Source organism: Coffea arabica, chromosome 11c (genome assembly GCF_036785885.1).
Source record: "Coffea arabica cultivar ET-39 chromosome 11c, Coffea Arabica ET-39 HiFi, whole genome shotgun sequence".
NCBI lineage: Eukaryota > Viridiplantae > Streptophyta > Magnoliopsida > Gentianales > Rubiaceae > Coffea > Coffea arabica.
The window spans coordinates 42,164,363-42,179,766 of NC_092330.1; the positions used below are offsets into that span (position 1 = coordinate 42,164,363).

The following is a 15,404-nucleotide window of genomic DNA, read 5'->3' on the forward strand; positions in this document are numbered from 1 at the left end:
ACATTTATAATAATATACACTTATAATTTATAATATATTTATAATATTAATTTATAATTTATACATTTATAATAATATACACTTATACATTTATAAATATATTTATATTATGTATTATATAGAATATAATACATTTATATATTTTTATATGAATATATAAATATATTTATTTATAAATGTATTATAAATGCATAAATGCATATTTATATAAAAAATATCATTTATAATTTATACATTTATATAATATTCATTTATAATTTATAATTTATAATAATATACATTTATACATTTGTAAATATAAATGTATTATAAATGCATAAATGTATATTTATATAAAAATATAAAAATTATAATATTCTAAAAATACTCAAAAATATGTTTCAAAAATACCTCTAAAAATAATCCAAAAAAATCTACAGTAAAAGTTTTTCATATAGTTTTTGAAAAACAACCCCAAATCCAAACGGACTTGTTTTTCAGATTCGAAATGCTACAGTGGTGTTTTTGAAAAACAACCCCAAAAACAGCTAATCCAAACGGAGCCTTAAGTTTTCTTTTCTAGTGCCCATAGAGTAAGCTTTTTTCTCATTGCAACATCCACTACTACTCATCCATCTACATCGTCATTTTCCTATTGTTGATCATCAAATAAGTCCTTAGGTGGGGTCGTAAACAACCATATTAGGGAAAAGTTCCAAGAAGTCTTCTTTTATTTTTTCCCTCAATTTTGGATATGGGAGGAGCCCCTTCAAGATCAGTCTATAAAGCAATGATAGCGGGGGATTAGGAGATAACCTCATTTCCTCGTATATGTCCATTGCTTCCTTCGGTAGTCCACAGTCTAAGAAGGCCCTAATGAGGTCACCAAAGGTATGCTGATCAAAAAACACGCCTTCCCTCTTTAAGTCATCCCATACACTCACGGCTTTGTCTACCATTTTATTTCTCACTAGCATCATTAGCATATCCCTGTAGAAGAACATATCTGGCCTATACCAAATTTCTTTACGGACCACCTCGTACAACTAAAAAATAAAAGACAAATGTCAAAAAAAGGAAAAACGTTACAGTTTAATTACTGATCCATCTATCAGCAGTAAAAGTTTGTACGAGCCTTAGAATACAAGGTGTACGCTACAATTAGAGAGTGGGTAGGTATGACGATGACATTTACAATAACTTGTTAATCTAAAGTTTTGAACCAAAAGAATAACAAAACTCAAAGACAAACACCATGACCAGAATTTACTCGCATAAGCACCATAGGAGTACAATGCAAATCAGTTTCTTTTCAATGAATTTCATGATATTGGTATCTAAGTTCTAGCTCATTCACATTTTTTACAGCAAATGGCTATAGTAGTATAATCTAGAGTTTTGAACCAAAAGAATAACAAAAATCAAAGGCAAACACCAAGTCCAAATTTACTCGCATAAGCACCATAGGAGTACAATGCAAATTAGTTTCTTTTTAATGAATGTCATATATTAGTATCTAAATTCTAGCTCATGCGAATTTCTGACAACAAATGGGCATAGCAGTATTCTGGTTTATAAAAGAGACACAACCTTTACTTGTTTTCTCTATACTTGAATGCAGAAGTCCAAAGAACTAATTTCATGGTTACATTTATATGTGTATGTCAGCTAGAGCTGCAAACACGGAATATTTCAGTTGTTCAAACCTATTTGTAACTAATGTGCATGTGTAAAATTGTGGATGTGTAAATTTGTTCTAGGCCTAATACCATAGCCATTTGCAGATCCTTTGTGCTAAAAAGAATGGGTGAAGTTAAGAGCTTGGATAATCTATTTCTCTTTCTTAATTTCAGTAGATGAGTATGGTGATTTGTCACTGAAAGAACCCTTTTTAGTGGCAGATCTGCAAAGCTAATGTCTAAAATCCCGTTCATTTTATATGTATCCACAATGGCCTAGACTTGAGTAGACCCAGATTGTTCAAAGATCCAATGACCCAGATTGTGTCACACTATCTCATATAATGATGTGGCACAATCTGGACCATTGGATCTTTGAAGACAGGTCCACCGTCTGAGCCATGGTGTTATCACTCCAACAATATTGTCAATGGTCAAAGAAAATTATGATTACGTACTCCAACCATCTACCCTGGTTGGCTCTTACAATTGTCTGAAATCATAAAGGTGTTTGCAACAAACTTCAAATATAGCTTAATTGGTGACTAAAACTAAAAAACTAAATAGTTTACTCTTCAGCTCCTAACAATCTACTGAGGTAGCATTCTCAACAAAAAGTTTCCGGTATATTATGCAATGAAGTGTAATGATTAGCTGTAGAGAGACCAATAAAGTGCAAGGAGAACATGACTTCAAAATGCACCAATTTACATTGGGTACTCTATCACATTAAGCCAGAAACTCTACCAAATGCTGATTTGTTTTATAAAATTTTCAAAAACAACCCAAAACTCTTAAATACAACTCACCTTATTTCTATACATAAAATAAATAAACAAAAACTTTCAAATACAACTTACCTTATTCCTATATACAAAATAAGTAAATAAAAGCAATATGTAACCATAGGAGGTTTTTTCGTAGGTTGACTTAACCACAAGAAGTTTTTCCGTAAGTTTTGCTTAATAGGATGGTCGTTAAAAGGTCTTTTAGTACTTATATATATTAGGGTAAGTGTGTCATTTCATCCACGTCTATTAGTTTTGATGATTTCTGTTGCTGTTTCAAATTAGTTCAAATAATGAAGAATCGAAATGTTGATTTGAAATCATAAAGGACATTTTGGTAAATTAGGTTTTTTGTATTTTACTTTTTTTTGGATACCTTGTTGATTCTTTTACGAGACCAGAAGTTGTTAGTTATGTCGGTCCTTTCCATTCTTGTTCACTCCGTGTACCCATATCATATACTAGTAATGTTTACTAAATTTCTTTGGCTGTTCATCTACTTCTCTTCTGAACAACTTTTTATCAAGCTGGTATTTCATGTTGTACGATAACACAGATAAAAGTCAATCAGACATTGAGATGATGGTGAAAGCTACTCCATCTTCCAGTAACCTTCTCTCTTCTCCCCAAAATGGAAAGAAATTGAAAAACAGGAGGAAAGAATTTTGGTTGAAATGACAATAGCAGAAGCAATATGATACTATTAAAGAAATCCATTTGTTTGTGTTTTTTTGGACTTAAAACAAGTTTAGAAAGAAGACCCTGCTTCTAAGTAGAGAGTTTAGCATGTTTATTTTCCAAGAAGAAAAAGTAACAAAGAGAAAAAGATTGATCGTATTTCGAATGTATCCTGAGCAAACTTATCCTAAACACATGAATAATGATGACTTAACTAGCTGGATGTATAACGTAAGGTTATGGAGCTAATCAAGACTATGAATTTCTTCTATGTATATGTATATATATATATATATATATATATATATGTATGCTTTCAACATCACAACTAGGGTTGCAAATGAGTCGAGTCGAGTCGAGTCGAGTTTTAATCTAATCGAGCCGAGTTTTGAATTAATTTTAGTGAACTCGAACTCGAGGAACCGAAAGTTTAAAGTTTGAGCTTGAAAAAAATAAAAAAAATAATTATTTTATTTTTTAAAAATCAATAAATAATATTATATATATATATATATATATATATATATATATATATATATACCCCACTCGTGAGTGAACGAGCTTAATATCTTGAGGTCGAGTTCGAGATCGATTTCGACTCAAACCAACTCGAATTCGAGTTTGAGCTCGATATGATCGAACTTGAGTCAAACTTGACTCGAGCGACTCGATTCGTTTACGTTTACGGCCCTAATCACAACACATATATTCTACTTGTAGATGCTCTCGGCCCCACACCGCATCAATATCCTATAATATTCAGAATGTATACTACCCCAGTATTTATATATATCCACCGCTGAGCTGCAGACTGTTTCCCCATGTCAAAGGCTTAATCAACTCTGGGCCCCATCTCCATGGCCTTGAGGTTGAAGAGGTGAATGAAGGGACGAGGAGTAGTGGTGCTTTACAACTTTATTCGCGTGTGGCTCCCATTTGCCTTCCCACAGATTTCTGGCCCTATTGGAATTGGTCTGATTTAGACTACTATAATAGTTTATGGTTGCTATGATGCCGGTCATGGGTGTCCAGCCGGTGTTCCAATACCAGACCAATTGCATTCTTCCACCTCACCTAGAACTACAAGGGTTCTAAACTGGTTTCAATTACGCCGCAAGGGATTTGTTTAGTTAATCAGATTAGAATTTCTCTATTCCAATCCGATTAAGTACTTAAAAATATCAATCAAGCACAAATATGTCCTTTAATATACACAATTTTATTTTGATGTAAGAACAAAGAATTTCTTTGCAAAAAAAAAAAATCATATTCTGTTAGTTTAAATAATGAATTTTTTTTTAAAGAGTCATATTTCGAAAACTTGTCGCATATATTTTGTAGCCCATGACGCTAGGGCACCATCTCATTGGCTTGGCCTTTGTAGACCTAAAGTGTACGGGACTCCAAAATATAGAAAGCCCGTAACATTTGGTTAGATCAGTGCTAGCACTACTATTATTAACTTGAAAACATGAGAGCGCTCGAGATTTGCTTTTGTCGTACGATATTTTAGTGTGTGTCTGTGTGAGAGAGATTGACGTGTGCTTTGATGATCTACAAGTCCGCGTATCTATTATATTAGAGCATTCATTCACTTGCTATATTTGCACCACTAGCATTGATTCAAACGCAGGTTTCCCTTCAACATTGAATCTTTGAGCTTTGGGACAGCCTTCCTGGAAATCAGAACCCACATGTTTTGCTGGAATTCAGCATCTTCTGTTGTGCCCTTGTAATCTTCATTGTTGATAATCAGAGAGAGAGAGGATTCGGATCGTTGAGAAAGCTGCGATTTTGATGTGATTGGTAATTTTTTTGAGACCCTTTTAGCTGATCTATCATCCCTTCTGGATTCAGCGTATTTAAATACGAGTTCAATTCAGAAAGATGCAAAAAAAAGTTGTGTTTTTTTTTTTATTTTTAATATTTAGAATCTTGGTTTGGTATTGACAATCTGAATTTTGGTGGCTTTATGGTGAGTTTTTTTTCTTCTTTCTTCATTTGATGAGTGTAGATTTAAGTTGAACATAAAGCATCCATAAAGCATCCAGAGATGCTTTGATTTTTAGTTGATGTAATGTTGGTTGTTTGGATTGAGAAGCTTTAATTTCGGTAGCTGTCGTGGACCTATTCTTATGGTAATAGTTGATTTTGTACACTGCAAGTGGCTTTCCAAGTGGTTGAATTGGGTGTATGCTCAGTTTTGGGAAATGTTGTTGGGCCCTTTAATGTTTTTCTAGAAAGAGATTTTCTGAAGTGGATTCATGGGATGTTTTGTGATCCTAGTAATTAGGTGGCGTGTGAGAATACTATTATGCTGTTTCTCCTTTTTTGTTTTGTTTCTCTTTCTTGGTAAATTCCTAATCTTTTATTCATTAAGAAGAGAATGTACACTACAGAAGGGATTGCCTCTTAGCTGAATACATCAAATCAAGAAAAGGGCACCCGTAATCTGTACCCAAAGTCTATACAATGTCATCAAATATGCTGCTTCTCTTGGTCTATGTTGTAGCTGGAATTCAGTTTTTCCTGATGTTAACTGGCTTAATATCTGAACTTGTGGTGTTAGTGAAATCCATTTATTGCCCACCTGAGAGAATTCCCAAGCGCATCCTCCTAGTTCTTTGTGCTCTATGCATTATGATCTAAATTATAATAATTCATATGCCAAAAACTACTGATAGAGGAAAGAAAGCCACTGTGTGGATTTTCTCTGTGTTTTTAGTTCACATATGGCTTGTGATCTGGGTAAACTCATTTCTACGAATCTATTCCAGGAATGGCAAACAAACTTAACGCAGGGGATAGTAGGACTAGGAGTTCTGTATCGATATTTATAGTAGCGGGTCTCTGCTGTTTCTTTTATTTGCTTGGAGCATGGCAGAGAAGTGGGTTTGGGAAGGGAGACAGTATAGCTTTGGAGGTTACCAAGAATGGTGCTGCCTGCAATGTGATTCCAAATCTAAATTTTGAGACCCATCATGGTGGTGGAGCTGGAATGATTGAAGATTCTGATTCAAATGTGAAAGAGATTAAGCCATGCAAACCTCGCTACACTGATTATACTCCATGCCAAGACCAAAACCGGGCTATGAAGTTCCCAAGAGAAAATATGAACTATAGGGAAAGGCACTGTCCTCCTCAAGAAGAGAAGTTGCACTGTCTTATTCCTGCTCCCAATGGGTATGTGACCCCATTTAGGTGGCCTAAGAGTCGTGACTATGTTCCCTATGCCAATGCACCATATAAAAGCTTGACGGTTGAGAAGGCTATTCAGAATTGGATTCAGTATGAGGGAAGTGTATTCAGGTTCCCTGGTGGGGGGACTCAGTTTCCTCAAGGGGCAGACAAATATATCGATCAACTTGCTTCTGTGATACCTATTGAGAACGGGACTGTTCGGACTGCTCTTGACACTGGTTGTGGGGTATGTCAGTCAAAGTTCTACTTAACAATTCTCTGAGTTGTTTTCCGACTCCTAGTATCCTCATATACTCTGAAACAGGAATGTACCTTTTCAAATTTTGATAATTGTTCTAACAGTGAGTCTTTTATTGGATTTAGGTTGCAAGCTGGGGAGCATATCTTTGGAGGAGAAAAGTTATCACTATGTCATTTGCACCAAGAGATTCCCATGAAGCCCAGGTTCAGTTTGCTTTGGAAAGGGGTGTACCTGCTGTTATTGGTGTTCTTGGAACAATAAAAATGCCTTATCCTTCTAGAGCCTTTGACATGGCACATTGTTCCCGTTGTCTGATTCCATGGGGAGCTAATGGTGAGGATTTATGTAATTGTTTTGTCTTTTTGTGTAGAAAGTTCAATCTAAGTTTGAAAAAATTTTCAACTTGAAATATTCTTCACTTGAAGCAGACTTTTAGCGTTTTCCTGCTTGCATTTTTTCTTTGATTATCTCCTTTTAAATCTGTCTTTTTTCAGGGTCAAATATCTTTACTATTTCTGTTACTGGATTTCATTGAAGCAGTTTTTGACTGCATATCTGGTTTTTTACCTTGTAGATGGCATGTACATGAAGGAAGTTGATCGAGTTCTTAGACCTGGAGGATATTGGGTTCTTTCTGGTCCTCCCATCAATTGGAAGACCAACTACAAGGCATGGCAGCGCTCCAAAGAGGATCTTGAGGAAGAGCAGAGAAAGATTGAAGAAATTGCTAAACTTCTCTGCTGGGAGAAGAAGTCCGAGAAGGCTGAAATTGCAATATGGCAGAAAAGAATTGATGCTGACTCTTGCCGGGCTGAACAAGAAAATTCTGGTGCTACATTTTGCAAAGCTTCAGACCCAGATGATGTTTGGTATGCTTCTATACTCATCACATAGATAGTTTTTCTAAAGCAGCTAAGGAGGACATAAGGGGAAAACATTGAACTTGTGGAAGGCAAAGTGTCATCTTTGTATCCTCTGTAGTTATGTGCTTTTGCCTCTTACTTCCTTTTAACCAAGAAATAATTGTATGCTATTAAGCTAGAAAAGCCAGCTTCCCCAAAACTTGTTAATTCCAGGTGGTAAAAAGCCAATAATGAGGTGCCATTCGTCCATATTGTGTGAACCATTGGGTTAGCTCAACCTGTTATGCCTGGATTACTTTTGCCCGTTAAAAATTCTCCTTTAGGTTGAGCTCTGGCGGATCACTTAATTGCACTAGTTCTTAAATGCTTATTGGATGAAACATGGGGAAAATCATGCATTTAGTGTTCTCAAAAGAAAGCTCCCGCGCACTAGATTTGAAAATGATATCATATAGTGAGAATTTAATGATTGGAAGTCCTAGCTTAATTTTTTTTGGGGGGGGGGGGGTGTTGCGGCAGAAGAATTATGAAGGTTCAGAATGTGGTCCTGACACACAGTGTATTAGTCATAACTTTGCAGTTTAGATGTACTATCATTTCCTGATGAATTGGAAAATCTATGAGAGCGTGATTTTATCCTGTATGATGACCATTTTTTAGGGAATCGTGTAAACTTGTATTTTATTTACCTTTGATTTGTGTTGAAGCAAATGGAACACCAAATTGATAGCAGATGTAACCCGCTTTTAGGTAGGGGCTGAACCTGAGAAACTATATTTTGGTTCCATTACCAAAAAATAGTGCATGATGAATGGCAATACTGATCGATACATTGGCTACTTGGAATTTAAATTCAGTTTGAAAATCAGCTGAACAATTTATTACTTTTCATATGGATATTTATACCAAGAAGTTGATTCTGTTAAATAAGAGAATTCCTGTGTTCTAAATGCTTTTTAATCTTGAGAAGTTCTCCTTTGTCTTGCACAAGCCCCCCCCACCCCAGAAAAAAGGGAGGAACATATGTAGTTTTGTATCCAAGGATTCCTTGAGTTGGCCATATTCTGAACTTGTTTCCTCTTCTCTACTTATCTTGTCATTTTAAACTTTAAAGATGCTTAATCTTCTTAACATTTGAGTTTGTTTGCTTTTGTTTGTACTCAATTAATACACAGGTACAAGAAAATGGAGGAATGTATAACACCATCTGATGTTAAGGGTGATGAAGCATCTGGAGAAAGTATCAAGCCTTTCCCTGAGAGGCTTTATGCTATTCCCCAAAGAATTGCTAGTGGATCAGTTCGTGGAGTCTCTGCTGAATCATACCAGGAGGACAGTAAGAAATGGAAAAGGCATGTAAATGCTTATAAGAGAATCAATAAAATCCTTGATTCTGGCAGGTATCGTAATATTATGGATATGAATGCTGGATTGGGTGGTTTTGCTGCAGCACTTGAATCTCCCAAATTGTGGGTTATGAATGTTGTGCCTACAATTGCTGAGAAGAATACACTGGGTGTTATTTATGAAAGAGGGTTAATAGGCATCTATCATGACTGGTATTATGCCTTTTCCTTTTGCTCAGCAATATTTAGGGATTGACTGGTGTAGCATAGCAATCTGTCGGAAGTTTAACAATGTTATCCTCACTGCTATATTTCTGATTCAGGTGTGAAGGCTTCTCCACATACCCAAGAACGTATGATCTCATTCATGCTAACGGCCTTTTCAGCTTATACAAGGACAAGTAAGCATTGCTTTTTGGCTTTGTGTTAGGTCGATGCTTGATAGATTGCTTTTTACACGCCTAATGGCCTTCAGGATTGCACTATAAACTTAATATGTCTTTGAGATGCTCATTTACAAGGCTATGTCCAATTAGTGCTCAGATTGTAATTCTGCGACTCTGGGAAATCTCCATGTTGACTATTCTTCATAATCACGTCTTAGTCATCATTTTCTGTTCTTTATTATTACTCAACCGCACTTAGGCTATCAATCAAATTAAATGAAGAACAGAAGTGCTACATCTGCTCCTACTGTGTCCTGGGTTAGAAAGATTTGTATGTTTGTTAAAAAGTTGATCCAGTCGTTTTTGAATAGCCATGTACTTTTAAATCCTGCTATTGATTAACTCAAAAATGCTTAATTACAGCACCTGGATCCTACTTTGGCTTCTCTTTTTCTTTTGTCGTTTCTTGTCACTGTTGTCATCATAATACAGTAGTGTCATTTGCTTTGTGAGGCTGTTGAATGCCTACACATATGATCTAGAATTCATATTTATCTGTGACCTACCCAATCCAGGTGTGACTTTGAGGACGTCCTTTTGGAGATGGACCGGATCTTGAGGCCAGAAGGTGCTGTTATAATCCGGGATGCAGTTGATGTTCTAAACAAGGTGCAGAAAATAGTTAGGGGAATAAGGTGGGACTTCAAATTGACAGATCATGAGGATGGTCCCCTTGTCCCTGAGAAAATCCTGATTGCAGTAAAAAAGTATTGGGTTGCCGGAGAAAATAACTCCACTTCCACAGAGTGAATCCTGCGAGGAGATGCATGACTCAAGATGCGGCAAAAGCAGCACAGTAGATCTTCAAAACTATTTTCAAGCTACCCCTGGATCAAGAATCCATTTTGCCAGGAGAGATTTTTTTGGCTGGTAAGAGGTTAACCTTGGGGATGGGGCTACTCTTTGTATCAGTATATCTTTAAGCAGCAGTTGGATGGATGGGGAGTAGAATGTTACTGTTAGTTCTCTCTTGTGTAACATTTGCTTTATTTATTATTCATTTGCCCAATTGGATAAATATACTCTTTTTTAACTCAAGGTGACAACCAAAACCACGTATGCGCCATGTTTTCAGGCTTCTTATTCCCAAGCACCATTTCCTTTATCTTGTGCTAGTTTTTGAGGCTTCTTTGCCTTCCTTTTTCTTGGTCCTCAGCCAGCCAATTTTCAATGACAAGATTATGTAACCAAAGGAAAACAATTGATTTTACACGAAAAAAGTTCTGAGGAAATCCAAAGTACAACAGACTAGTTGTTTACTGCTTATTATTGATACCGACAGATAAAGTGAGAACGGGATAGACATCACCTTTCCAGTCTCAACTCTCAATAGTATTTTCTAGTTTCTACCCCGTATCAAATTTGGCATATTTGTGTGGGCATCAGACAAGGGGACAGTACGATACATGTTTCCAGCGGGCAACTTCAAAGTTCCATCCACTGAAGGGTAAAATGACAAATAAGTCAAGTCTAGAAAAAGTTACGTTTAGTCAGAAGAGTGATCAAAACGGTTCCCATAAACTAGTTCCTGCCACATATACAGTCGCAAGAGAACAAAGTTACGGCCTCTTGTACGAATGAAGAGAGACAGAAACAAGTCTTGAAGGGACTATATGGTTTCAGTCTTCTGCCGACAAAATAAAAAGATGATCAAGAAATTCAGCAGATCAAATTTGCTTGACTAGCGGCACTAGAAAGTGGTGCTGAATTCCAATTTTGCCGTCAAACTAGCATTCTCGTCTTGTCCCAATTGTCGTACGTAAACCAAGTTTAGCTAACAAAACTTTTTGTGACATTTGAATTCTCGTCTTGAATTATATGGATTCGGTTAATCTCATGTCGATAAAGAACAGAAGGGATCCACGCTTGCATAGCAGACCAACAATGAACCCATAATGAGTTCAGCACAGGTGAAATTGTAGCAGCCGTCCGACAAATGGGATGTATTCGAACCCTGTACATCTCTATTATTGAACATACAAGCAATACGGTCGTGCTTCGTTGTTGTTCAGAGGATTTTGTGAATCTTGTGTGGCCAATATTCCTCGATGAACTAATGCAAGAGGCAAACCAAAGAGGAAGAAATGGGGGGGGGGGGGGGGGGGGGGTAGTTTTTGTTGTTGTCACCTACTCTTGTGCCTGGTGGGGATTTCATCATTCAAGTTCTGTGGGGCAGAAGAGAGCTAGAGCATCTATCCAAATTCTAAGGCGTTTGTGACATATTCCTACCCCTCCATAAATGGTTTCAGCTCTCAAATCTCCCAAACAAGAAGTTGCTTTTCGTTGCTGCAAGAGATAATCCATTACAAGACAGAAACCCGTTTCTTTTAACTTACAGCTGTGGTGATGAAGAGCGTCGCATCTAGCATTGATTAGATTTAATTGTACCAAATGATTGATCAAATTGCTTGTCATACACACTTCGGTATATTAACAAGATTCTGATGACTATTTAAGACGATTAGGAGGAGGTTTCGAAATGTCTCCATCTTGGGCCAACTCGAGGATATAGTAGTGTATCCAATGCTACAGGTATAAATTTCTAAAGCACATCCATTGCAGGACATTACAAAATTCAATATCGGTGATAGGACCTCATATGAAACATCGTATCAGGGGAATATATACTTTCCTAATCTTTTGCAACTTGGAACACTCATTCTGATCAATAATGTAGTGTGGACTGCAAAATGAGACAAGTAATTTTCTAGAATTTGATTAAACATTCGTAAGTTGCACGTAAATAAGTTGATTAATGGTGAAACCTTAACCACCAAGTTTTAAGATACCAAGTCAAGATTAGACAGTGAAGCATTTTAAAATGTAGTAGTTGATTATTTTTAGGCACTGTAATCTCATGAAAGCAACAGAACCTATGGTCTGCTCAAACCTTTACTAAAACTCTTTGATTTCATGAATATGTGAATGTACCGGCAAGAAGTAGATGCGATTCTAGCAGGGGTTTGGGACTCTACTGACTGCTACTCCAGGGACATTGAATTTTGAGTTTCAACAGCCAAACATTTGGGCTAAAATACTACAGGTGAACGACCATTTTTTCTTGGTCCACCTGTCTTGCATTGTACTGAACTCGTTTTAGAAAGATTTGTCGAGGACTTCGCCTTGACTAGTTTTAACAATTCTGGGGATGAAATTACTGTTCCCTGCGATGCTTTGGTGCAAGATTTGCAATAATGTGAATTCTCAAATAAATGACACTCTGATTCAGATCCAGGTTGATTCTCTAAGTCACAAATATGGACTAGCATTTCTTTCTTTCTTTGTCAAAGAAATGGGCAATTCGAATGATAGTCAACCCTAATTTGGCGTCCAAAAGGATCAGCAAAACAATCCCTTAAAAAAAAACCAAAGAAAAAAAGAAGGCACGATAAACTTTGTAGTGGTCAGTTAAAAGTTAATAATACATAACAGCAACGTTAACAAAGTGTAGGTTGCAAACTGGCACTTCACTAACGCTCACTGTCACTGAAACAGTGAAATGGCTGGCTATATGGACATGAACCCATAGTAATCTTTCTGCCGAGTAGTCCTTTCGCTTAATTTTTATCCAAGTCTTCTCCTTTCTCAAGTGCAGTCTCTCTCCAATCCCAATAGTATATAACACCTAATTCTTGTGCACATTGGCACCGAACTTGCATTATTTGTAGTACTCCAAGCTTCTTCCGCAAATTGAAACTGCTCCTGTCTTATAAAAGCGAGAAATTCCTGCATACTTTTAAGACCTTTTTCTCGTGTAGTAGTAGTAGTTTCCAACTCCTGAAGTCTTCTTTCAAACTTTTTCTTGTAGTCCAGTGCTAAGGCACTTGTGTTCAGTTTTGATTGAGCATACAAAATTCTTCTGCAGGGTTATTTTCTCCTTTTAAAAAAAAAAAAAAAAACTGTTGACTCCTTGATCACTCTTATAGGCTTCAACTGAGGCATAATTTCGATGGCTATGCTCACATTGGATACTGCATCAGAAACCAACATCCCAAGAACTGTGCCTTTCAGGAATAGCAGCAATCTCCGTGATGCCTCGTTTTCTTCTTACCTGAATGGTTCTGAAGAAACTTCTGTGCATCAACTTGCAGATTCCAGTAAAAGCTGCGAGCCCCTCATCTCCACCCCACTTGATCATCTTCACCTTGTAAGCAAGAAGGCTGAAGATACTGAAATCGATATATTTAGTGCTGATAAGTATTTCAATGAAGGAGTTGAAGAGGAAACTCCCCGAATTGCCGACAAATACTCTCCAAAGCTCGATCAAAAGATGGACCCTCCACCTGAATTGGATCCACTAAAACAACAGACTGGGTCAGGAACTCCAAGTATTCGCTCTGAATCAAGCTGGAACAGCCAAAATGCATTGCTGCAAAATATTCCCCGGAATCAGCTGCCACGGAAAACAAACAAGGCTAATCGCAGGAGCTTCCTCGCTAATATTGCTTGCAATTGTTCTTGTAGTGACAAGAACTCTGTTGATATTGATATTCCACTCGGTGAAAATAATTGCAATATGAGTGCTAATGGCAAGCAAGCTTATGGCAAAGCAGGAAAGCCAACAAAAGCTGTTGGTTTGGTTAGCCTTAGCGAGTCTCAATCTAGCACATTAATCAGGGAAGATTCACCCTGCAGAAAGTTTGACCAACTAGGAATTGGATTGAGCACAAACGGTCATTTTAGGTTCCCAGCATCTCATCCCACAACTGAGGATAATCCACTAGAAATGCAGCGAAAAAAGGAAGAAGATGATACTAGGCGGATATCATTAGAAGTGTTTGGCTCCCCAACTGAGAGAAAAGGGAAGAAGTCCTCAAGCCTTGAAAGAAGCCTGAACATGTTAACTTGGGATGCAATTGTTCCAAAGGTGGACGAAAGTGAAGTTCAAGCCAGCTCCAGAGGGATGTACAATGACACAGACAGCGATGCAAGTTCAGATTTATTTGAGATAGAAAGCTTCTCCACCAATCCCAGCCAATATCTTACCAGGCAAGCTTCAAACAACTCAATGACACGGACAACTTGTTATGCTCCAAGTGAAGCAAGTATAGAGTGGAGTGTTGCAACAGCTAGTGCAGCAGATTTCTCTGTGATGTCAGACACAGAAGAGCTGAGATCAACTACAACAAAAGCTAATCCTCGTGGTAATGGTATGGCTCTAAATGGGAGATCTACACCGGTCAGAGAAATGCCGAAAAGGCGTTCAGGTATTCTTTCAGGATGTTACAGTCAAAAAGCTGTTAGAGTTGCAGGAGACGTATACAGAACAGGTGAAAACACATGCCCCGGCAGGCACCAGAAAACAGAGTTCCTGATGCCAATGACAAGGTTTCATGCTGAAAATGAGGTTGCCAGGTTTGACAAAAGAAATGATCATTTTGGCCAGGACACACGTTTGTTCACTTGCTCACAGTCTAGACGTCCTACAGAGTTACTGTATAAGCATTGATCTCATGGAAGTTCTGTAACATTTATTACTTTTTATCTCCTATTTTTTTTTAAAGAATTCTCATGTTTCAAGTGTTCATTTAGTCATAACTATAGTAACTCTACTAGCATGCCAATCCATATCTACCCATATGTTATGCAAAGTTTGCCCTGCCAAAGCATTGATCTCATTTGGGTGGGATTTAGCCCCAGATTTCACCTTCGTGTTTGCTGTTCAACATCACAGACCAGGATGTTGTTATATGTTGACATTTTGGATTTGTACATTTGCATTATTATGGATAGCTTTAAGCACTAGGACATTCAAGACTTTCAAGGTATCGCTTATGATGAAGCATCCTGATTCTGTTGAAGCATGCTAGCAGCACGATGTTAAAAATTGCAATTTTGCCGTGAAGGACCACACCAATAGACTTCAGATGGTTTTAACTGTGAACTCACCACCAACAACGCGAAAGAACATGCACATAAGGAATGAAAGTTCCTTAAACATGTGATCAATAAATTATGCAGTACGAACTGAGCAACCCATGTGATCAATAAATTTTGTTCAATGCTGTGTTACAATGAAGAGAGCAATGAAAGATTGTTCATCTTGAAGATAGGAATGAATCCCGTAACTTCATATTGACAGACGGCACAACTTCCTTAGCAATCAAGGAATGTCGTCCAAGGTGACACGCAGAGCTCGAGAGAGGCACAACCTCTAACGAGAACGTTCCCAACCAGTAGCAC

General features: G+C 37.2%; 2 protein-coding genes across 2 annotated transcripts; both read left to right on the plus strand.

The window, feature by feature from the left end:
* Positions 1-4,461: 4,461 nt before the first annotated feature.
* Positions 4,462-10,304, plus strand: LOC113716496 (probable methyltransferase PMT2). Its single transcript, XM_027240862.2, has 7 exons — positions 4,462-4,930; positions 5,902-6,551; positions 6,689-6,899; positions 7,141-7,435; positions 8,605-8,988; positions 9,099-9,176; positions 9,737-10,304. Exons 2-7 carry the CDS (start codon positions 5,904-5,906, stop codon positions 9,969-9,971), a joined length of 1,851 nt encoding a protein of 616 aa, XP_027096663.1. The 5' UTR covers positions 4,462-4,930; positions 5,902-5,903; the 3' UTR covers positions 9,972-10,304.
* A 2,866-nt stretch (positions 10,305-13,170) lies between these two features.
* Positions 13,171-14,670, plus strand: LOC113716250 (protein PHYTOCHROME KINASE SUBSTRATE 1-like). Its single transcript, XM_027240543.1, has one exon. It carries the CDS (start codon positions 13,171-13,173, stop codon positions 14,668-14,670), a length of 1,500 nt encoding a protein of 499 aa, XP_027096344.1.
* Positions 14,671-15,404: the final 734 nt, after the last annotated feature.

Coding starts and splice junctions, on each gene's coding strand:
- LOC113716250 (XM_027240543.1), top strand. CDS start 13,171: ATGGCTATGCTCACATTGGATACTGCATCAGAAACCAACATCCCAAGA.
- LOC113716496 (XM_027240862.2), top strand. CDS start 5,904: ATGGCAAACAAACTTAACGCAGGGGATAGTAGGACTAGGAGTTCTGTA. Junction 6,552..6,688: donor CTCTTGACACTGGTTGTGGG/GTATGTCAGTCA, acceptor TATTGGATTTAG/GTTGCAAGCTGGGGAGCATA. Junction 6,900..7,140: donor GATTCCATGGGGAGCTAATG/GTGAGGATTTAT, acceptor TTTACCTTGTAG/ATGGCATGTACATGAAGGAA.